The sequence below is a fragment of the Phocoena sinus genome, chromosome 17, assembly GCF_008692025.1.
Source record: "Phocoena sinus isolate mPhoSin1 chromosome 17, mPhoSin1.pri, whole genome shotgun sequence".
NCBI lineage: Eukaryota > Metazoa > Chordata > Mammalia > Artiodactyla > Phocoenidae > Phocoena > Phocoena sinus.
This window is the reverse complement of record NC_045779.1, coordinates 6394724-6418434: the sequence shown is the minus strand read 5'-3', so window position 1 is coordinate 6418434 and position 23711 is coordinate 6394724. Positions and strand designations below refer to the sequence as shown.

General features: G+C 39.6%; 1 protein-coding gene across 2 annotated transcripts in view; it reads left to right on the top strand.

Moving 5' to 3' along the window:
- Window positions 1–23711, top strand: part of TOX (thymocyte selection associated high mobility group box) — a 299151-nt gene that overhangs the window by 246397 nt on the left and 29043 nt on the right. For both annotated transcript variants that reach the window (XM_032610469.1, XM_032610468.1), the window contains exons 4-5: window positions 4946–5227; window positions 18000–18230. In XM_032610469.1, coding sequence (XP_032466360.1) covers window positions 4946–5227; window positions 18000–18230 — 513 coding nt within the window. The remainder of the gene's footprint in view (window positions 1–4945; window positions 5228–17999; window positions 18231–23711) is intronic.

Sequence of the window (23711 nt, the reverse complement as noted above, 5' to 3'; positions counted from 1 at the left end):
CCACAATGTTCATTGCAGCACTATTTACAATAGCCAGCACATGGAAGCAACCTAAGTGTCCATCGACAGATGAATGGATAACGGAGATGTGCCACATATATACAATGGAATATTACTCAGCCATAAAAAGAAACGAAATTGAGTTATTTGTAGTGAGGTGGATGGACCTCGAGTCTGTCATACAGAGTGAAGAAGGTCAGAAAGAGAAAAACAAATACCATATTCTAACACATATATATGAAATCTAAAAAAAAAAAGTTCTGAGGAACTTAGAGGCAGGACAGGAATAAAGATGCTGACGTAGAGAATGGACTTGATGACACGGGGAGGGGGAAGGATAAGCTGGGACGAAGTGAGAGTGGCATGGACATATATACACTACCAAATGTAAAATAGATAGCTAGTGGGAAGCGCTGCATAGCACAGGGAGATCAGCTGGGTGCTTTGTGACCACCTAGAGGGGTAGGATAGGGAGGGTGAGAGGGAGACGCAAGAAGGAGGGGATATGGGGATATATGTATATGTATAGCTGATTCACTTTGTTATACAGCAGCAACTAACACAACAATGTAAAGCAATTATACTCCAATAAAGACGTTAAAAAAAAAAAAAGTCACCTGGAACAGTTCTTTGCTCAAAAAGATAAAATGTTTTGGGACGACGGAATTATGAAGTTGCCTGGAAAATGGCAGAAGGTAGTGGAATAAAAGGGTGAATACGTCGTTCAATGAAGTTCTTGGCGAAAATGAAAAATGTGTCTTTTATTTTTATTTAAAAACCGTAGGCACTTTTTGGCCAACCCAGTATATTCAGGGTTTGGATATGTGAATATGGTAATGCTGTCGTGGAATTGTGAAAAGATCACAAATATGTAAAATAAACTTATTTCTACTTTAATCTTTGTTGGTAGAGAGATCTGAGCCCATTTTTCCTCTACCATTCTCAATAAACTTGTACAAAACAGCCATTTCTATAGGACTACCTCAAGGGGGAATTATGAGGCCCAGTAGGTAAAAGTTCTGTGCAAACCAGAAATCACTGAGCAAAGTATTTTTTTGTAACTGTTTTTCAAAAGTTCAAACAGCAAATGCTCAGAAAGTGAATGCTGAAAGAGCAGCATAGAGAAAGACACGTGTTCAAGGGAGAGAGAGGCAAAGGAAAGCAATTAGTTGGGTTTGGTTGGACAATCAAGTGTGTGAAGGACACTTAGAAGGAGTAAAGTTCATTTGGAATCTTGAATGGCATGCTAAACAGTTTGGATTCAATTTGGTAGGCAGATATCACTGGGAAGGTTTTGAGTCTGGCTCGTGAAGATTAATTTTACAGTACTCTTTGGGGTGGATGTGAAGATATTCTTTTTAGTTATGTAGCTATTGCAAGTGAGGATGAAATGAAGGCCTGAAATACGTGAATGGTGTGTGAGTGAGACGAAGGGAAGATGGAACAGGTATTGTAGAGCAGACTCAGTGGAACTCACAAGAGTTTGATAGAAAAGGAATGAACCCAAAATTACTAGAACATTTTGAGTAGAAGTGACAGGGAGGATGAAGGTATCATCGAAAGAAATTGGGCACAGAGTACAAAATAGTTTTGAGAAAGAAGACATTATTCGGTTTTTCAGCAGGGGTGATGTCCAAGTAGTGACATCTAGCAGAGTTAGACCTGGAGTTTGGGCCAGAATCATACATTTTCATTTAGAACGTTCCCCATTAACAAGATCATGATGCACGTTAGCTGGATGAAGAAATGCGACTCAAAGACAGAATGTTAGGGAACCATTTAGGGGTGGAAAGTTGTAAGAAGAATAAAGTCAGTGAAGGAGCTGGGAGGAATCAGAACAGCAGTTGAGATTAAGCGTGACTTAAGTGAATTATTCACGGTAAATTGAAAATACCGGAGAGTAACAGGAAATAATATTTTGCAAGTTGAAGTTTCGTATTTCACATTAAGACCTGTAGTTAGTCACCATCTTCCTAGAAGGAAACCAGTAATCAGAACATTTGCTTACCTTCATGAGCTGACTAATTATTCTTAGTTTTCAGTAATCAGAGTCCCTCCTGTTTACTTTGCCCCATATTATACATTAGGCAGTGATAAATAGTAAACTGGCTTCTGTCAAAGCAAGGTGAAATGGAAAAACTCCTCCTAATTCAGAAATGTCACCAAGGGTGTTAAGATCTATTTCTAAGTGCATCTGAGGCCTAAAGAGATGAGTATGCTCTCTGATTTGTGCTTGCCACCCTCCACAAAGGAAAATTATTCTTTGATTCAGTGTTAAAGCTGCTGTCTGCTGGCCTAACACCATTGGTGACACCATATTTTGAACTAACGATGAGTCTGTTGAAACAGTGGTACCCTGTTGAGTACTCTGTGGTCCCGACCCAGATTGATTCCCTACCCCCTTCCACCATGCCCACCTCCTTCTACTAATATAACAAAGGTGGAAATACAATGTTAGTTCTCAGAGGTCTACCCACCACACTAATTAGCATGAGAAAACAATAAAAAGGATTACAAAATGGAGGAAGAGATAGGTGCTCTAAAGTGAAATTTGTGGTCGTAAATCTGGAAGTTCTGTGTGTAAGTCAATTTAGAGGTCATCTTCTGCAATGTCACGTGGAAACCACAATATTTCTGAAAGGGTGAGAAGTGGGCTCCCGATAGGTTACAACTGTTCATGCTTGTAACCTGGGATTTATGTGACAGAGAAATAACGATATCAGTTAGCTACATACATATGTTTGGGAAGATAATTTAAAGTATGATTTTGTTAGTAAACATTTTTGATTCGCAGGGCTCTAAAAATGTGTCCTCTACAAACAGATATGTTTGAATATGCGTGTGAGTGCTTTATTTGATACAGGGCGGGGAGAGGGAGCTGCCCTGTATAGGACAGTGCCCTTTACGGGCACCCATTACTCTGTGCCCACAATGAGAGCCCAGTTCTACATGCTAAGGGTCTAAGGAAGAACACAAGAGGACCTCAGGGCCTTAGAGTACGGGCCTGGAAAAGACTCAGTAGCACAACTTTATGGATAACTGTGAAAGCTAGTATTATCTCACAGGGAAGGTCAGATTATGGAAGTTATAGGAACAGTTAAGCAGGAACAAAAACTATTTTAGTAAATGTGAGTGGAGGCAACATGAAGGGACTAGGTAAAAACCATGGATTTGTGTGGGCGACACTGGATGGGTGTCCTGGCTATCTTTAATTAACTGTAACTCGCTCTTTGGGATACGTGAAACATTGCACCGGCTGCTTAACACAGTAGGAAGGATCAAAGACTGGAATTGAGGGATGTAGGTTTTAACTCCAACTGTGTGGTTCGGGGAAGTCATTTAAGATCTCTGGGTTTTAGTCATTCATTTATATATTTATTCAACAGACATTCGCAGCCCCTCAGTCTCCTCTTCTGTAGATTGAGAACGTGTCACCAGAGCCTCTGCAGCGCTCACATGTATCACTGAATAGTGATACCTGCTTACTGAGGGGTTTCATAAAAAGGAGAGCTATGAGCTGCTTTTGAAGGATTGGAATGTGGTTTAAATTATGGGAAAAAGGTTGATTTAAACCAGGCAATCAATGGGTACAAAGCCATAGAGCCAGACTAACCCTTCACCCAGGAGAGCCAGAGTCTACGATTCCTAGAACTGAGTCTGAAGATGAAGCAGTAGCAAGACTTGGAAAGGTCAAAAGGTATTGACTAATAAGATGCCTTATGGTGGAGACAGTAAACCTAATACAGAGAACACAGGCAGACACCTCTTCAGTCACCACTCCAGTTTCAGGGAGGTCTAACTAGGCTGGTAAAATGACTAGAGAGCATTGGTAGAAAATGATTTTATTACCAAAAGAAAAAAATTCCTATGACTAAGTTATTTAATTGACCTTTTCATTATTTCCATGTCATGGTGGTAATATCTGACACTATATGGGTTTTTTTTTTAATGAAATAGAGAAAGGTAACATTAGTTTTACTTTTTCCATTCCCAAATGTAACGTTAACATATATCTCTTCACTGCCCTCCTTTTTTCCATTTGTTTCTCTTTTTCTCTCTCTTGTTTTATAAACCCTCTACCTGCATGAACTCCCCAATGCCCTTCAGAGTGAACAAAACTGAGCTGCTTCTGTAAGCACCACAAAATAGTCCCCATTATTTTAATTTTAAAAATATGCCAGAGAAACATTAAGTGAAATCCACCACACTCTTCTGACAACACATTTGACCTCTAGACATGTTAAGAGCTTCATCCTCCAATGCTTTTAATTCTAATTCTTGCAGAGATAAAATTCACTGCTTGAATTGTAAGAGTGAGTCTCATTAAGGCTAAAAAGCAGTGACCCAGATAGCATAATGGATTAATATGGTGACCTTGCAACTTTAGAGCTTTACTTTCAAATCGGACTGTGTAGTCAAATCATTTCAATAGTCAGTTAATCAATTGGTTAATACCAGCCTGTAAATGTTCTGAGTCGGAAGTTCGTAGATCATTTGGCCAGTACTAGCCTATATAGAAGTAAACTGAGAACCATAGTATGCTTAACTTTCAGAACCTTTTTTAAATGATGAGAATCAAAGAAATAGAGTTTCATGGATTACTGTGAATGCTGTAATCACTAATAATTATATAATATTGACACTCTAATAAGCATCAGTATTTTGAAACTTACACCATAAATAGCTGTTAATGCTGTATGTTTGCATTTCATTACAGTGTAAAGAAGGACTGTAAGTATAATCAACCAGGTCTTGAGTGATGTTGACTGAATTCTCAAATTCAGGGTGATATATGCTGTTAGGATTATCCTACTCTGAGGGATGGGGTGGAAGTGTGTATAGTTTAGCAGGACATCCTAACGGACTTTTAAAGCCTAAGGAATTTTAAAAATTTTTTCCAGAAACAAGTTTTGTGAAAAATTATTCCTCTGCATTTTTTTTACAGATGCAAGATATACGGAGCCCAGAAGGAGGTCAGTATAGCTCCCATCCTCAGATGGCAGCCATGAGACCAAGGGGTCAGCCTGCAGAGCTCAGGCAGCAGCCAGGCATGATGCAGCATGGCCAGCTCACCACCATCAACCAATCACAGCTAAGTGCTCAGCTTGGATTGAACATGGGGGGAAGCAGTGTCCCCCACAACTCGCCGTCTCCTCCCGGAAGCAAGTCTGCAACTCCTTCACCGTCCAGCTCAGTGCATGAGGATGAAGGCGATGATACCTCTAAGGTATGACGAGGTTATTCTGGGGACCAATAGGAAAGGCTTGCTGCCTAAAAAAACTATTGATGGGCACTTCCCTTGACCTATGGCGGATGCAAGTTATATCGTCCAAATGAGAAACGTTGGTGGGGGACCGAATGGATTAAATCACCTGCTTGTCTAATTGCATTTTTAAGTTCCTAACAAATCCTCTCAGTGCAAATGTATTAAACATAAAAATAGGTTGTACCCACACAGTATAGGGTCTGCATAGTGAGTAAGGGAAAATAAATAATCTTGTAGGACTCGGTGTCCAAAATCAAGCTTAATTCACCACTCATTCCAAAATATCTTTCAATTTAACCACTTTATTTTAAGAAGGCAACATCCCAGGGATATAATGATGGCGCTGTCTGTGTGTGTGTGTGTGTGTGTGTGTGTGTGTGTGTTGTGGTTAGAGGAATCCTTTGAGATCATCTTATCCAAACATTTCATATTTAGGGGACTTCCCTGGTGGCGCAGTGGTTAAGAATCCGCCTGCCAATGCAGGGGACACGGGTTCAAGCCCTGGTCCGGGAAGATCCCACATGCCGTGGAGCAACTAAGCCTGTGTGCCACAACTACTGAGCCTGTGCTCTAGAGCCCGCGAGCCACAACGACTGAGCCCGCGTGCCGCAACTACTGCAGCCCATGTGCCTAGAGCCCGTGCTCCGCAACAAAGAGAAGCCACCGCAGTGAGAAGCCTGCGCACCGCAACGAAGAGTAGCCCCCGCTCACCTCAACTAGAGAAAGCCTGTGCGCAGCAACGGAGACCCAACACAGCCAAAATATAAATTTATTTATTTTTTTTTTTTTAAAAATTCATATTTAGGATGAAGAAAAGAAGGGCCAGAGATATTAGATGACTCCCTTCCAGAAGAAGGAGCCTAGGTGTTTCATTACATATCTCTTGTTAACCCCAGGCCAGTATGGTTGTCTGTCTGTCTATCTGCATCACCTTAAGTTATCTGTATAAGAAGATGGGTCGTAATTGTCCTTATTTTGGAAAATTAGCTACAAAAGGTAGTTAGTTCTTTAAAGTATTCAAGGCAGCCTTTTCAAATGACTGCATCATAACCAAGGACACTCTCAGTCAAGAACATCGAAATCATCTTTTTATTGCCTTGGTTATCAGTCAGGCATCTTCCAAATTTGTCCCAGTGAGAAGGACCCCTGCCTGGTTCCTGTGAAAAACACTGGTGGCTACATGCACACTTCATATTCCTCCTCTCTGTTTAATGTCACTAATGAATTGTCACTTGTGTCAGCCCTTCGTTTTCTTTTCACTTTGTGAGAATTTTGTTTTGGGGAGACAAATGGCAATACCGTGGGATTCTGATCTATGTGGTTAACTTAACATTAGCTAGCTACACTAATCTTTTAACAACCCAGATAGTGACACATAGATTTATTTAGCCTGATGACAAAGGCAAGGCTGCTCTATTGGCTCTATTTCATTATTTTCAGTATTCTTGAAGCTCTGGCGTGTAGGCCCTTGATCCTGGAAACTCTACCAGGGAAGCTAATTCCTAGAGGTAGTGAATGACTCCCCTGGGAGCGCATCTTTGATAAACACACCAACCAATCCAGAGCCCACACCCCAGTCATCTCCTTTATCAAACTCACACACCACCTCCCCGCAGAGTTTCCCCCCAGGGCTAGGCATGGATAACTAGGGACCGCCTCTAGAGCCAAGCCCACTGAAACTGTTCAAACATTCCAGTCCTGAGCTTACTCAGTATACCTACCCTGCCTCGCCCCTTCCTTCCCACAAAAACCCCAGTAAAGGCTCTGGGCACTCTCTGCCCTCTCCCGTCTCTGCCTCCTGACGACCCTGCACGCCATGCCGGGCCTCCTGTTTCTAGGTCTGTGTGAGTGTAAATTTCATTCATTTCCATGTCTGCTGTCCACCGTCCCTGATGAAAACAAATCCCAGGTACCTTTCAGGACAGCTGCACAGCTAGATATCAGCGCCCCTCTACCTGCACAGTCTCCCCCTGTCAGTGAGCCAGCCTCTCAAGAGGGAAAGTAAAAAGGAGGGAGGAGACTAATTGATATTACATAAATAATGTATTGGGCTAGGAGAAGCCTGACCTTTGGCTGATCACTTAGAGGGCAAAATAAATTTTTAAGAAAATCTATATTATTCTAACGGTGTCTCCAGCTAATGAGCACCTGGATCTAAGTGTGAGCACCAGGAATCTGTTTGTGGCCAGTGATTTAGATATCAAATTATACGTGGATAATTCAAGTTAAATTTCTAAACACAGATGTTAAGTACTATACTGCAAGGGGAAAAATTAATGTTCTACTCATAGTAAAGATCAATTGGTGCATCTGGATTATATCTTTATCAGTATTCACTGCTGACATTTCAGGAAATTAATGCAAAATTAGCATCTTCTGACGGTAAATTTTATGCAGGATTATTCTGACTTACAGTAGCATTTTCCACACTCTTCAATTTATATGAGTAGCAGACTGAGTAGAAACCAGAACTTCATAGAATTAATATTGACAGGTTCTGCCATTTTCTACTGATGCATAAGGTCCATATCTTACAATTTTGCTGAGGTATGAATTTGTATGTTATGAGTTTCCAGGCTAGCATGAAACTTTGCCAGTGAGTATCCTACCCAATCACTTAACATCCATATCTCAAAGTAATGTATAGCTTATTATTAATGATCACGTAAGCATTGTATAGTGGAATTTATGTTCCATAGTCGTATAGTCTTGAATAAGCTGTGTGTGAAGGCCTAGGGGTGGATTTCTCAAGAATGCCCTCATTAAAATGACTTTTTGTCTACACAAATATTCTCAAATTTATGTTGAGTTTAAGTGCATTTTCCATCTCAAAACCATCCTCCCATTCCAGCTCTACGCGCTGTCCTTCACCTTCTCTCCAGTACAAAATTCTCCTGCCCATTTATTCAACTTATGTTTATTAAACGGCTAAAAAAATTCCTCTGATGAAAATGCTCAGGCATTCTTCATCACAGCTAATGATTAAACCGGAATTTTCCTTCATGTATGAGCAGGATTCATGTGCACCGTTGTACTGCAGCAGCTCCAGTTAAATGTGAAGTAGCGCTAAGTCAAAAGGATCATTTAAATCATTTCCAACGAGATCTAAAAAAAGAATATTTAGTCTCACACCTGACAAAGAAGGCTTTAAACCTTCCCTCTTAATACTTTGTGCTCTCTTAAGCAATTGCATATTAACTCCAGTTTATCTAATTGAACAAGTAAATGAGATAACTTTGTTTTGACAGAGAGAAATATTGTAAATACATCAGTAAAATAAATTATCACCTTATAAACACTCCTTACGGTTCTGATTGCTCTGGAGCTGTGTTGACAGCCTGAAGTCATAAACTAGACATGCAGTCAAACATCAAAGAGATACAAACTCGGGTAGCTTGTGGTTCTAAGCCTGTAATCCAATATGTGTAATATAACAGACACTTTAAGACACTTAAAGTATCTGGCATTACAACTGTATTTTTAGCACAGTTTTCCCTTTAAGGAAATTATGGGCTAAGAATCGCAAGATATGTTTTTCCATCCTTTTACTTTCAGCTTCTCTGCTAAAAGTCTTCTTAAGTTTTATATGTGTCTCTTGTCAGTGGTATATAGTTAAATTTTTACTTTCAAATGAAACTGACTTCATTTACATTCATATAAATACTAAAATATTTGGGTTTATTTCTCATTTCAGTATTGATATGTTGCTTTCTATTTGTCCCACACGTGTCTATGTTTCTTTTCTCTTTCTTACCTTCCTTAAGGATGTTCTTACTTTTCTCATTCCAAAGTTTCCCATTTTAAGACTGGAAATTTTATAATCTTTCTCTTTGTTTAGTAACTACTCCTGACACACAAATGCGTGAAAGTCTAACATTGATCGATATCTTTACCCTTCTTAAATTACTTTAACTCCAAACACCCTCCTTTCAATTTATACTGGAGCAGTTATTGCTGTTGTTTGTCTTAATTATAATTTAAATTATAATTTATCTTAAATTTAAATTAAATGTAATTTTGTGAACTCCATGAAATACTATTTTTATTGTCTTTATAGTCTTTTTTCTTTAGATTTATTCACATGTAAAGTTTGTCATCTGACGTCATTTTCCCTATGCCTTTAAAATTTTCTCTCGTGAGGATCTATTGAGAACATGATTACCTTAAAAAGTACTTCCACTAGGAAAAGAATTTTAGATTGACAGTGATTCTCTATTATAATTTTGAAGATAATATATTACTCCACTGAATCCTGATTTTCATTATTGCTTTTGAGAATTCTGCTGCCTCACTGTCTTTCCTTTGAAAGTAATCTGCCTCTATTCTTTGACTAGTTTTAAGATCGTCTCTTGCCTTCGGTGTCCTGCAGCATCATTGTGTAGTATGTGGGTTCCTTTAAATTTATCCCAAATTTAAATATTTCTGTTTTTCATCAGTTCTGGGTGTTTTTCAGAAATTTCCTCTACCCTATTGTTGCTCCTTTCTCATTCTGTAATTCTGATAAGATAAATGCTAGACTTTCTCATCCTGTCCTCCACGACTCTTTTCTTTCATATTTTCTGTTTCCTTCTTGCTGTGTATTACATTCTGATTAATTTATTTGTATCAATTTCCCAGTTTGTAATTCAATTTTCAGCTATATCAAATCTGAAATTAAAGCCGATATATTGAGGTTTTAATTTCAATTATTTTATATTTCTAGTTTTATTTGGTTCTTTCTCAAATCTGTTTGGACTTTTTTTGTTTGTTTTTTTTAGTTGCTTCCTCTTTATCCATAGATTTAATCTCTTTTGTTCTTTAAGCTAATTCCAATACGTGACGCCTTTTGGGGTCTGATTCTATTGTTTATTGTTGCTGCTGGCTCTTGGTTTTACTGCCTTGTTTCATTTTGCTTTTTTGCTTTTGGAATAGCAGCTGATGTTCATTAGAACTTTATAAGAATTCTGTTAGACCTGGTTGGAAAGTGGACTCCGCTAAGGATGATTTGTGTGTGCTTCTGCCAAGCATCCCAAGCGTCTTGGACCATTACAATCTAGAACCGCTTTGGGCTTAAAGTTTTTCAGACCACTCGAGTAGTATGCATTCAGGGTATAAATCCTTACAAAAGCTGGCTTCTGTTTGTGAGTTATCACAAAAGATATTCCTCCCCTCTCATTCAGAATCGTCCTTGCAGGTCTCGGGAGGGAACGTGCAGGGGAGATCATTTTATTTCACCCTGCACTGAAAGTCTAATTCTTTTGTGTCCTGACTTTTAATAGGAAGCCTCCCGTTAAACATCCCACTTTTTTCGGTCAGCCATGGGCTTTGTCTTCTATCTGCTGTGACTTTGACTCAGTTTCACCAGGTTCAGCAGCTGTCTTCAAGGTGAAAGCTGGCTCCAGTACTCTGCCTACTTCTCCGGGTTCCTGCTTTTGCTTACTTTTTTTTTGCTTTTAAGAGTTTCTTAGAATTTGCTAGTTCATCACTGCATGTACATTACCATACTGGACAGAAAGAGAAGGGATTTTTTTCTCAAAAAAAATAGGGTGTCACTAGAGCAACAATTAAATAAGCCTTTAGAAAAGTACTTGTTATTTACCACCGTTCTGAAGGCTAGAAGATTCCTGGAATAAAATAAAAATGATAAGCAGACAGGTTTCTATAAACATGAAGTGAAATCAAGCAATGTTGGTACCAAATGTCTGGTCACACTGTCTAACATTAGGACAGAATATTTAAAATTGGGATTTTAAAGTCTGGTGTTTTCCACATTGAACTGTATTTATTACACAGTTGTTAAACACTTCACATGATATAATATGCATGATACTTTTAAGAATTTCTTAGAAGTATCCCAGCAGCTAATATGTACTTGTTTATCAAAAATAAAGTATCCCATCGGTTAAGGCTGAACTTAGCAAAGTAGTTCTGGGGAAAATAGTAAAATTCAGTCGAGCACCAGTTAGTACTCGATTCCAAATAATCTTTCCTAAAATCCATTTAAGTAATTAAATTATACTAGGATATAGTATTTTCAAGGTGTGTATGTTCTTAGATGATTCATACTCTGGATAATCGAGCATACTTGATTAAGTCATGGAATAAAACTCAAGTGAGGCTACACGTAGGCACCTGGCATTTTACTCACTGGGACCATGTATTGATAGCTTGTGCATTCTGTGTAAGGCAGGAGAAACCCTCAGTCAAAAATAATAAGAAGTAAACATATTGCCCTAGACAGGCAAATTTAGAAAGGACCAAATGAATCTAACAAAATTGATAAACATAACTAACAGGTGTATGTAATTACAATCAAATCTTTTCTTTACCTTAAAGTGATTTTTCTGGACAGTAGCCCAAATTTCTTACCTTATTATATAAGGCCACTGAGTATTTTTGCTAACCTCATCCTAAAACTAAACTCAGTTATCTTTGGCAGAATCAAGGCTCCTTAAAAATGAATTTATCTTACAAACTGTAGTACCGATACAATGCCCTGCACTGGTGAATCATCTCAAGAGTATACCATTTTATATGTGGTTTTCTAGAATTGATGTTTTGAGTCATTAAATGTACTGTTATTATTAATGATAATAATAAACCCGATTGTAAAATGAAAGAGGTATTACAACCTTGCTGATTTCACAGTAACTAGATGACTTGCTTTCCATGCTTATTTGAATTTATTCTCATAAGGGGATTTTAGATGGCATAGTTTAGAAAGAAAAGAGAGAATGAATTTAAGTAGCAGAATTTTTCACTTTCAGAAACAGTACCATCACGAAAAGTGCTGTGATGTGCCCTGTTACTATGGCGAAGATCTTATAATATTTACTTTACGTGCTAAGAGTCCTAAGCGGAGCTCTGTGTTGTTTGTTCAGCCTATTATGCAGATGGTGCTTGATTAAAATCTATTTTAAACGACAGTGATCACTGCAAGTTCGTGTGCGTTAAACAGCTCTCCCAGCTCCATTAAAGGCTTTGGGACTGTGGCAGGTTATTTTTAATATGCTCATAGACGTTTCTAACTTCTCCAGGGACATTTCAACATCAGTGATTCTCTTTCCTTGAGACTCTTAACTCCAGTACTCTGTATTCTTAAGAAGTGTTCTCTAAGTAGCACCATTAACACATGGCTTTTTTGAAGTGAAAAATTATTGTTTTCTTGTGATTAATAAGTTAAATACATCACTATAATTAAGCAATAAGACATGACAGGAGGTGGATTACCAGAAGCATAAGGACACCCCCTAGGGATTTGGGAAATACATCTGTGTCTACAAGTAAGTTACATGAAGCACATGTATCTGTGTAAAGCTTATGTGAAAGTAGTATCTTTATGTATTTGTGTATGTATTTGTTTATTCATGAGTGCTTAAAGTGAATATGAAATAAGCCTGTGGGTGATCGAGATTACGGTTAAAGCCTCAAACCAGACATGTTCTTAGTTGCTATGATTTTCATACAACTTTTTTTTTTTTTATAGAATAGAGTAGGACTCAAGAATTTGCATTTTTTTTAATTGACTAATTTATCTTTTGGCTGTGTTGGGTCTTCGTTTCTGTGCGAGGGCTTTCTCTAGTTGTGGCAAGCGGGGGCCACTCTTCATCGCGGTGCGCGGGCCTCTCACTATCGCGGCCTCTCTTGTTGTGGAGCATAGGCTCCAGACGCGCAGGCTCAGTAGTTGTGGCTCACGGGCTTAGTTGCTCCGCGGCATGTGGGATCCTCGCGGACCGGGGCACGAACCCATGTCCCCTGCATTGGCAGGCAGACTCTCAGCCACTGCGCCACCAGGGAAGCCCTCATACAACTTTTATATGTGTCTCAAATGTCCTTTTCCTTGTCATTCTAAGCCTCTGCCCACTGCTGTATAATACAGGGGTGGAAATGTGTGATGATCCGCTGCACGTAAGACTCCGAACGGATGCTGTGAGGATGGAAAGATTAGCGGAATCTTGTCCTTACTCTCAATGTGCTCGTCATCGTGGGGAGTTTATATTTTTGCATTATATGGTTCCTTCTATATTGTAAAGATTATGACGTTGGAATTAAATTTAACTCTTCAGTCTTAGAACCCTAGTAACTCTAGAAATGTTATACACTAAAACAATGTCCAGTACACAATGCTCTACAGTCCTGTACAGTAGCCACAAGTCCTGTATGACTGTGTACATTTAAATTTGACTAATTAAAATTAAATAAACAAAAAATGTATTTCCTCAGTTGCTCCAGCACAACATTCTCCATAGTCACATGTGGCTAGTGGCTACCCTTTCAAACAGTGCAGAGAACATTTCCATCTTTCCAGAAAATTCCATAAGATAGTACTGCTCTAGACTGCAGAAGTCAGGGTCTCTTAGAAAATTAGGACATAAAATTATAAGCTTTCATTCCTCTAAGTAAGAATTCAGGATCCATCTAAGTAAGAATTCAGGATCCAGACAACACTCAAAATTAAGATCCAGGCGCGTATTACAAATCCACTTAGCTAATTTCCTCACATCATTGTGTTCATTCCAAATAGTTGATGGTCAGAAAGGCCAGGTGTCTTTCAAGATACAATCCATTCCTGGCGTGTAAGAGGATCCAAATTATAGCCACATTTCTTTCTTTAGGGAGGCTTTGTATATGAGATATGATCATGTGGTTTTCAGATATGTGATGAAACTACCGCCAGATAGTAGGCCTGACAAATTCCCAGTTCATTATACGGACTCTAAACTAGCAGCTCATTTCTGTACCTTCCCAAACACAGGCAAAAGGCAAAATAAAAAATGAGACCCTCACACATCAGGAGGCAACGCCCAGTGTTCACGTGGCAGACAGCCTTCACTTCACAGAGCACTGCCCACCTGCATGGGTGCATTAGACATCAGACCACAACAAGGAATTTGCATCCCGTTATTGCATCCTAAAAGCAAAGACGTTGTACATATCCAGTAAGTCTTTATACAAGGAACACTGAGCAGTATCACAATGATTCCCTTCAAAGCACGTTTTATTTTTAAAAACTCTTTCATACATAATTTTTATTTTCATTGTTTCCTCTTACATCAGCTTTTGGTGAAGGGGCGTTATCTTAAACCATAGTTCAGTTTTATAAGTGGCCAGAATATTATGAACCAAGAATATAGGAACAAGCTGGGACAGTAGGGGAGGCCTCCAGAAAACCAACCAAATTGATTGGCTGCATGGAATTGTTCAGAGATTCCTATAGGGTTGCTCTACGTGGCCTCAAGACAGTGATCTGTGGTTTTCATACACTTGATACCTAGAGCTTCTCACTGGCAGTAACAGGTTCTCCTGCTTCTGCAGAGAATCCCTAGAAGGAAGGGCCACGTTGCCCAGCAGGAGGATAACTGTCCTTTCTGTTATCACAGGGCATCACGTATCCAGTAGATCGCACCATGTTGTCCAATCCCAATTTAAAAAGAAAGGAAGCATAAAGATCAGCAGTTCAAACACAATTTTGGACAATGGAATCGGGAAACTATTTAAATTATTTGGGAAAATCTTTTAATAAAAATATTTGCAATGAATCATAGGAAATTTATCTCTACAACTGACATTTGATTATTTTCTACAAAGACAGATGTAATCTGCAATCATGGAGATTTTAATGTTTCAGATCACTAATTTTTCAATTAAAATTTAAAAGGAGTCCAGGTAAATATTCCCCATGGAGAACCATTCATTTCCCTACACTTCGTTCCCTTTGTTTAAAAATTCCCAATCTTTGATGAAATATGACCTCCAATGTCACGATCCCTTCATTTTTAATATTCTTCATTGTGGTCTTTCTTGAATCCTTTTTATTTTTCTTCTTGATATTTTGTTATTTTGAATATAGGAACAGTTATGTTTAGAAAATTTGGAAATTATAAAAAAAATAAGATAAAGATGTCAAATAGCAATTGTTTCTATGCTCAGAATTCAGAGGAAAAGAACTTGACACTCATCCACCCACAAATGGTAATGGAAACCCTGCGTCTTAAGACAATCCTAAGTACAAACTCACAAGAGAAGACAGTCTACAGCAAAAAAAAGAAAAAGAAACAAACCATCAGGAACACTGCCATTTAATGGCCAGGTGGAGGAGGATGGGCCTAAAAATGATTCTGGAAACAGTGAGGGCACCGAGGTAGGCATGAAACCCAGAGACCGTGATGTCATGGAGCCCTTGGAAGAGACAGGACACTCCCGTGAGAAAGCAGGTCAGGGGAAGAGTAAAAGCCCACTGGGTTTATCAGCGTGGTCCTTGGCGACCTTATTGAAAGCTAAGCAATGGGGAGGTACAGTGAGCTGCCGAAGCTGCCTGCAGCCAACACAACCACGTGGAGGGGTTTGGCTGTGAAGAGAAGGAAGATGGCTCTGTGTAGCCTTGGGGCAAAGAGAAAGTTGGCTTGTTTGTTGCGTGTCTGAAGTAGTTAAAGGGCAGTTGGAGGAGTAGAGTTGAGGGTGACTGAGCCTAGACTCACTCATTTAATCAGTATAGAGCTAAAGCCTGGACATGAGGGTGTTATTTAAGTTTCCCAGGTGATTCTAACATTCAGCCATTGAGAATGACCATTCTAGGTCATATTCGCCTACATGTTTAGTTTAGAGCCGTTACACCAGTCTGCCCAGTATCAACTCAGCCCAGTCCCAGCATCCTTGTCCTTTGGCAGATTTACCTGAGGGCCAGTCATTTGACAGGATCACCTCAAACCCATCCTGGGGAAGTTATCTTCTCGTGTTAATCTATGTTAGCTTGTCAGCTCAGTTCAGAGCATCCTGTCCCCATGGGGTTGTTCATTCTGCTTCAGTAGACAGTTTTAAAATGATAATCTTTTAAATAACTTTCTCACTAAAGCCAAAGCCAAAGAATTCACTTAGTTTTTTTCCTGTCTCTGTTCGGTTCCCAAGGCATATCTTTTAAACCAAGACCATATGGCATCACAAATTAGTGTTAAGGTCATTTCTTTCCATTCATTCAGTAAAAAGTTACTACCATGTCATAATTAACATCTGAATATCATTTTAAAGTTTTAAACATATTTTTATATATATATCATCTCAGTAATCACAAAATGGCACTGCAGCTGGTTTGCAGTAGAGGAAATGGAGGCCCAGAGAAATTATGTAACTTGCCAGGATTTCACAGCTGAAAATAGTAAAGGAGGACATGAGTGTGGATCCTCTGATGTCACATCCACTGGCCTCTCAGGAGATCATGCTTCATCTCCAATGGTGGCAGTTACTTTACACATATTACTCTACCTGGCAATTCATCTGAATAAGATACATATTACATTGTTTGCCAAGAAGAAAAAAGCAACAACCGTCATAATAAGAGAAGGTGAGGGTGCGGAACCTCCCTGATAATGGTGACTTCCTCAGGAGACAGTGTACGGGGGCCTTCGTGCTGGTGGGAGAGGCGTGTGGAAAGACGGTTCCTTCCGAGACAACAGTACTCGATACTCATGTAGATTCATATACTTTTAGAACTAGAAAGAAATCGTAGCCCAAATCTCTCATTCTATAGAGGTGGATAAAGTGACATCGCATATAATCAGTATCAAAGTTCAAATGCAGACGTCTTAAATGTCAATACATTGTGGGGGTTTTTTCCCACTTGCATAATAACAATTCAGATTATCCAAATATTCATACTCAAGGAAAAATGGGAGAAAATGGAATCTATCCTGAAACTGAATATTAAAGCTGTTCTAGAAATGTCTAGATCTGAGGATCTAGTTTACAGAGGTGCACTCTCCAATATGGTAGCGACTAGCCGCATGTATCTATTTCAATTTAAGGCAATTAAAATTATATAAAATTTAAAATTTTGTTTCTTATTCCTGCTAGCTGCATTTCACATACTCATTAGTTACATGTAACTAGTGGCTACCATATTGAATAGTGCAGATTTTAGAACTTTACCCCCACTGCAGAAACTTCTGTTGGACATCGCTGATCTAGGGTCTAGATTATGCCATTCTCCACGCCAGCAGCATTCCGTAGACCTAAGTGCAACACCAAAAGCCATTCAACTTTATTCATTGGACGTGTTGTCCACTGTTGTTTAAAAATCATAAGGAGGGGGCTTCCCTGGTGGCGCAGTGCTTGAGAGTCCGCCTGCCGATGCGGGGGGACACGGGTTCGTGCCCCGGTCCGGGAAGATCCCACATGCCGCGGAGCGGCTGGGCCCGTGAGCCATGGCCGCTGGGCCTGCGCGTCCGGAGCCTGTGCTCCGCAACGGGAGAGGCCACAGCAGTGAGAGGCCCGCGTACCGCAAAAAAAAAAAAAAAATCATAAGTAGGAGGAAGAGGATAAAGCCCCCAGAAGCAAACAGGTTCGATTGCTCGTCCAGTAGGGTTACCACACGAGGAATCTGCTGCTGTCAGTCACGATGCTGCTCCTCATTCAGCTTCCTGAGTGAGAACAAGAAAACGTTGAGCGAGTTAAGGTATAATATCTAACCGTACAGTAGTAGTATAAAGAGAATCAATAATATTATTTTAAAGTTATGCAAACTAGGCTGGAAAAGGATGAATATGAAAATTACATGAAATAAGTTTTACTTGAAAATTACATGAAATAAGTTTTACTTGAAAAAACAGTAACACCAACAAAACCAAGTGTCCCTTAGAAACGTCTGTGTTTGCGTGATGTGCATGGGTGAGTATATCTATGTAAGTCTCAAGGGAGAGCAATATGCTTTGCCCTCAAATTTTCTTAGTTCTTCTATAATTCAGATGGTGTTTTATTTCAGGTCAATGGTGGAGAGAAGCGACCTGCCTCTGACATGGGGAAAAAACCAAAAACCCCCAAAAAGAAGAAGAAGAAGGACCCTAATGAGCCCCAGAAGCCTGTGTCTGCTTATGCGTTATTCTTTCGTGATACTCAGGCTGCCATCAAGGGCCAAAATCCAAATGCTACCTTTGGTGAAGTCTCTAAAATTGTGGCTTCAATGTGGGATGGTTTAGGCGAAGAGCAAAAACAGGTAAGAAAAGATGAGAAAGGAAGTGAATCAACATGATTTGAGAAAGTGTACGCATTCTAAAGGAATGGCCTCTAGGGATGTTGGGTGAATCTTCAGATACTAGGACTGAGGCTGAGAATGTACCCCATCAGAACCAGACTTCAGGGGACTTTGACATAATTTTATACTCCTCTATTGCTCTGTTATAAGTAACATGTTAGTTCCTTTGTTTCAAAGCTTATATAGCGTAGTTAACTTTTGGAAGGACTTTTACGCATCCCAGCCAGGATTACGTCATTCCTTAATGTTGCCAATGCGATCATAAAGACAGAAAAAAATACTAAAAGTATTTTGAGAACTGTCCACACCTCTCTTCAGCACTTACTATTTATTCTTTTGTCATCAAATCCCTCTTTGCTCTTTGCTAAATGAACCTCAAATTTAAGGGTTTCTACCCTTATCCATTCCCTAAAGACCATCCGAGTATGTTATTCAATCCCACTTGTACTATATTTCTAGGTTGTATTAAATGGGCCCAGATGCCTGGTTATTTTCTTCTTCTCTTGTGGATTGCCGTGGTGTGATTCAGGACCACACTGCTGGCGGTGGAGGGCCGTGAGACACTTTGTATCTCAGCCATAGGGCGAGTAGCCCAGAATGTCTTAAGGAGGGTGGGAACTGTGGAGAGAAAGAGTTCAGTATGCAGACGTAGCCCACTTCAACAAAGAAGCAATATTGATCCCAGATTCCTAAACCAGGGACCAGATTGCCGTTGTCACCATCTAGAATTTCATGGTCACGAAGGAAAAATTAGACAAGCATTATCATTAAAGTTCAGTTACTGAAACGATTAAGTAGTTGAAGCTTTAGCTGCTGCAGAATACTTTACGGCATTAATGACAGGTTAGTCTCATTGGATTCTTGACAGAGACTCTTTACCTCTCCCCACCAGGTCCAGGGAAGTATGTAAGAAACAGAACATCTCAAGCCTATGTACATCTATAAGAACTATATATTGTATTATCCGTCAACCTCTATAATGTATATCATGTTTTATACTTTGAAGAACACTTTTACATGATTTATCTCATTTGTTCTGCTCAATACTCGTAGATACTTTTTTTTTTTGGTGTACATTGGACATTTATTACAACTAATTGGCGATGTGATAAGACAGTGCTCACGTGGCCTGGACATTGGTCACAGTCACAACAAAGCTTAATCCAGCCCAGCAGATACAAATGAAAGTGTAAACTGTGAAGACATGTTTAGATATGTAGAAGTACATATAAAAGTGACATTGAAACAACTGTATATCCTTAAAAAATATAGAGCCCACTAATGTCGTTTTACCCCATTCAACTCACACGTTCATATGGGAGGTGGTATCTGTCTTATACTTATGACTTCCAATATCTAGGCAGTGCCATAGAGGGACGGAAGCTGCCCCAAAGTTTGCTGCACTTCTAAGTGGAGGGAAGCAATAGGGACTTCCAATAACTAGGCAGTGCCATAGAAGGGATGGAAGCTGCCCCAAAGTTTGCTCCACTTCTAAGTGGAGGGAAGCAATAGGGGAGTAAAATACATTTGGCTGTAACAAGTACCCTGGAAGGAATATTCATGCTTTAAACAATGACTTATGCAACACTTTGTGAAGAGAGTAAAACATTTTCCGTAAGATGCTGTTATTAAGGATCCCAGGTAAGTCAACATTTCCATTTTATTTGGGGAGGCATCAAAAACAATCCAACTAAGTGACTAAATGATTATGACAACGAGAAACTTATCTCAGGAGTTGAATGTTCCTTGGCCTTAAAAATAACATGCTTACTATTATGAAACAGCTGATCTCTGATCCTCCTCCCAGGTCTGGAATGCCTAAGAAATAATTTTTAGTGTAAAACAGCATCATCCCATTAGCCTTTTGTGTATTCCCTTTGTTTTAAGGTGTTTAGTTTCTAATAAGGGTCTTTGGTATGCATTTGTTTTTTTTCTAAAGTTTCAACACAGAGTGAAATTTTCATTCACTTGATTTGATATGTGACATGTCAACTCCCTTTATTCGCATATATACTGAAATGCACTAGTCTTTGGTTTTGTAAAACCAGGCTTCACATAATTTAACCTTTTTGCCAAAGACAGTAATTAATAAGTGTATATTGCCTGATTGTCATATTCATAGGTACACATAATCAAGGTAATGATAATAATCTATTCAAGAGAAACAGACCTATAAACTTTAAAATAGCCAGAAAAAGTACCTTTCTTTTCCTGCATTCATTCTAAATTCATATTTAAGTCCCTTGTTATCACTTGATTAACCAAAGTTCCCTTTAAAAAAAAATTGTGTAGGCCTGAATGAAGCAGCTTAGCAGAACAGTAATACTGACAAGATGTCATCTTACGCCCTTAGCTAACATGGACATGAAGGCAGTGACCATCTACAGTGTGTGAAATGCCACAAGAAGTCATCAACAGGGGAGGGGAGTTCATGTCAGTCCAGTTTCTTCGAGAACACTAGGTGGGGTTTCAGCTTCCTCCTGCTAAGGTGCTTTAAGGACATTTTTCTTGGATGTTTCCAGAACTTCTCCTCCCAAAAGAAACTCATCCAAAATAAAATAAGCCTTCTCAAAATTAAAGATGATGTCAAGTTCACACACACTGCCAAAATACTTGTCAAGTAATTCCACATAATGATGAATTATTTCCAGGGTAATTAGTTCATTGCCCTGATCCCCAATAGCACAGCAAAAATACAGACTGGCATGTCTCGGGAGCTGCTCTTTCACCTGCTGAGCCCACAGCAGGGGTCTTCCTTCCTCACAGATACTTTTATCTGAAGTTTGCAGACTATGAAATGGGGCCAGATGGTTAAATGCAGTCACTTATTCATTCAACAAATATTTGTTGCATGTTTACTGTGTGCCCCGGGCACTGTTCTAGACACTGGGAGTAGAGCAGAGAATAAGACAGAGTCCCATTCTGTTGATTGATTTGTCTAAAATTCCACACTGTGACTAGAACTTATCACTAGAACTTATCATTCAACTTAACAGTTTTTTTCTCACCAATTCATGGAACCAATTATAGTTGTGATGGTAAAACCAGTTGCTAAGGAAACACAGAGCCCACTCCCCCGGTTCTCTCCAATCCCCCTTTACTGTAAGCCAAAGCTGTCCTTTATGATCTGAAGTCGCTACACATTTTCTTATGTCCTTTGCAAGATTGCCAGCCCCAGGGAAGGGCTTCACAGGAAAGCACAGGCCTACCATGTGGAGCTCTGCTACGAGAGTCGTCTCTAGGCTGGAAAACACACCACAGAAACGTTCTCCTTGCATTCGATTAAAATACTCATCTCACAATTAAGAGGGTGGTTGACATTGTATTTTATGATTCCACTGAAAACCTGAAATAGTTGTTTGAGGATTTCAGAGCTGGTTTCTATCCTAACTCAGATCAGTTTGCTCTCACACTCCCAAGGCTGAGGTGTGGTTCCCCCCTGATGCTGGACACTCATGCTGGAATTGTAGAGGGACTCATTCCTCCACTCACTACAGCTTCATGGATTGAGAAACTGAGTGCACATCCACCAGGAATCCCAACCGCATCCCTGTCCCTGCTCCATCCATGATCCAAGCACCAAGACACACCTCTCTCTCTGCTTTGACAACCCCTATGTGTAGTCTTGGATAGGGACAAGGCCTCAATGCTGTAAGCTCTTTCGAGTATACTTGTGATGACAAAACATTTTCCTCATTCTCTTTTATTTCCAATTTGATAACCTGTAATGAGTCTGTCTTTGGGCTCTCTCTCTCTCTCTCTCTCTCTCTCCTCTTTTTTTAAACACTTTGGCTGTACCTGGTATGTAGGATCTTAGTTCCCCGACCAGGGATCGAACCCACCCCCTGTGTGGTGGAAGCGTGAAGTCTTAACCACTGGACCGCCAGGGAAGTTGCTGGGTTCTCTCTTAATGGAAATAATTGGGGGTTTTTTCAAGAATTTGTTTTATAAGTAAAGGATGAAATTATATAATAGCTGACCCTATTTAACTCATTGGGTATTATAAAGCAATTTCATAATCAAAATGCAGTTGTTTTAAAAAGTTATGCTAAGATTGCTTAGGAAAATATACTAATAGAAATAACTATCTTTGTCTCTTCTAGAAAAGTTAATATTTTAACATTTGAGCACCATTTTCAAAACAAGATATTGGGAGCAGTCTGAGTCACTCGAAAATGGTTTGTCCCCATGCCTTATGTTCCTTTGACTTGACAGGGGTTCAGCATAGCTTATCCTTTTCTCTTAAAAGATGATCTTGCTTAATAAAGAGAGTGAAGCTGCAGAGTATGCCAAAAAGGATGGTTTATGACACAGGGTGCAAGTCGATCCCAGGGACAAGCAGAGAGAGGGTCCAATGAATGAAATCAGACGCCACGCTTACAAAAGGGAGCATATTGCATCTGACGGGGCTGCTGGGACACCACGTGGCAGCCCCCGTGTAACAGTTTGCAGGAATGGCCAGAGAAGCGTGCATGCCCGCCTAGGACGCACGTTTGGGCATCAAGAGAATGTCAGCAAAGTATCCTAAAGTGTTAGCATGATGTGTTACCACCTGTTCTTCCCCTTTATGTTGACTCATTGTGCCAACATAATATAATATCTCTATTTCAAGCTTAAATTAATTGTATTTTACTCTCATTTAATATTCAAATTGGGGAGCACATGCTATGTATTTTGAAAGGAATGTTGCTGAAGCCGATTAGAGGCAGACCATTAAACTTCAAATTTTAGGACAAATGTGCATGTTTCAGAACAGCCCCACGTGATGCTGTTGGCATCGTGTAGGCAGCTGGTTCAAGTAGAAGGCTAGGATTTCATGCACCACGATTGTTCAAACATCCCGTTGTCATAACAGCCCCCAATTATGAACAGCTACAAATGTAAACACGAACTGGAGAAAATGGACAAAATTATTGATGACTTATTAGGGGCTCAGAAAATTACAATACTTAAGGAAAAACAGCTATTAGTGAGATTACAATCGAATGTTTACTTGCCAGCCAGAGGGAACAGGACTAATAGGGCTGCTGTGTGTCTGTGTCACATGCTTCCTCATTGTGGAGTTCAGGCGGGGCTAACAAGCCATGCAGATGGGCAGATCTTTATTTTCAGAAGCCATGATAAGGGAGAACCTATATGTCCTTTGGTTCCTATGAAGAATCTCTCAAAGAAGAAAAATCAGAAGGAAGCTGAAAGAAGTGCTAAAAGTCCTCCAGGAACACAAAACCTCCCATATGAATCATTCCTACCAAAGCCACTGAACAAACTTCACATGTCAGAGATCTCTCCGTTTTAATACTTTGGAAGATGGTGCTGAATCTGGAATGGGAGCAGGATTGTGTTTGGGATTCCAACTGGAGGTTTTAAATGCTAATGAATCCTAAGACAGTGGACAGCCCGGTTCAGAGCCGTACTAAGTTGTTTTAAAAAGGCACGAGATGG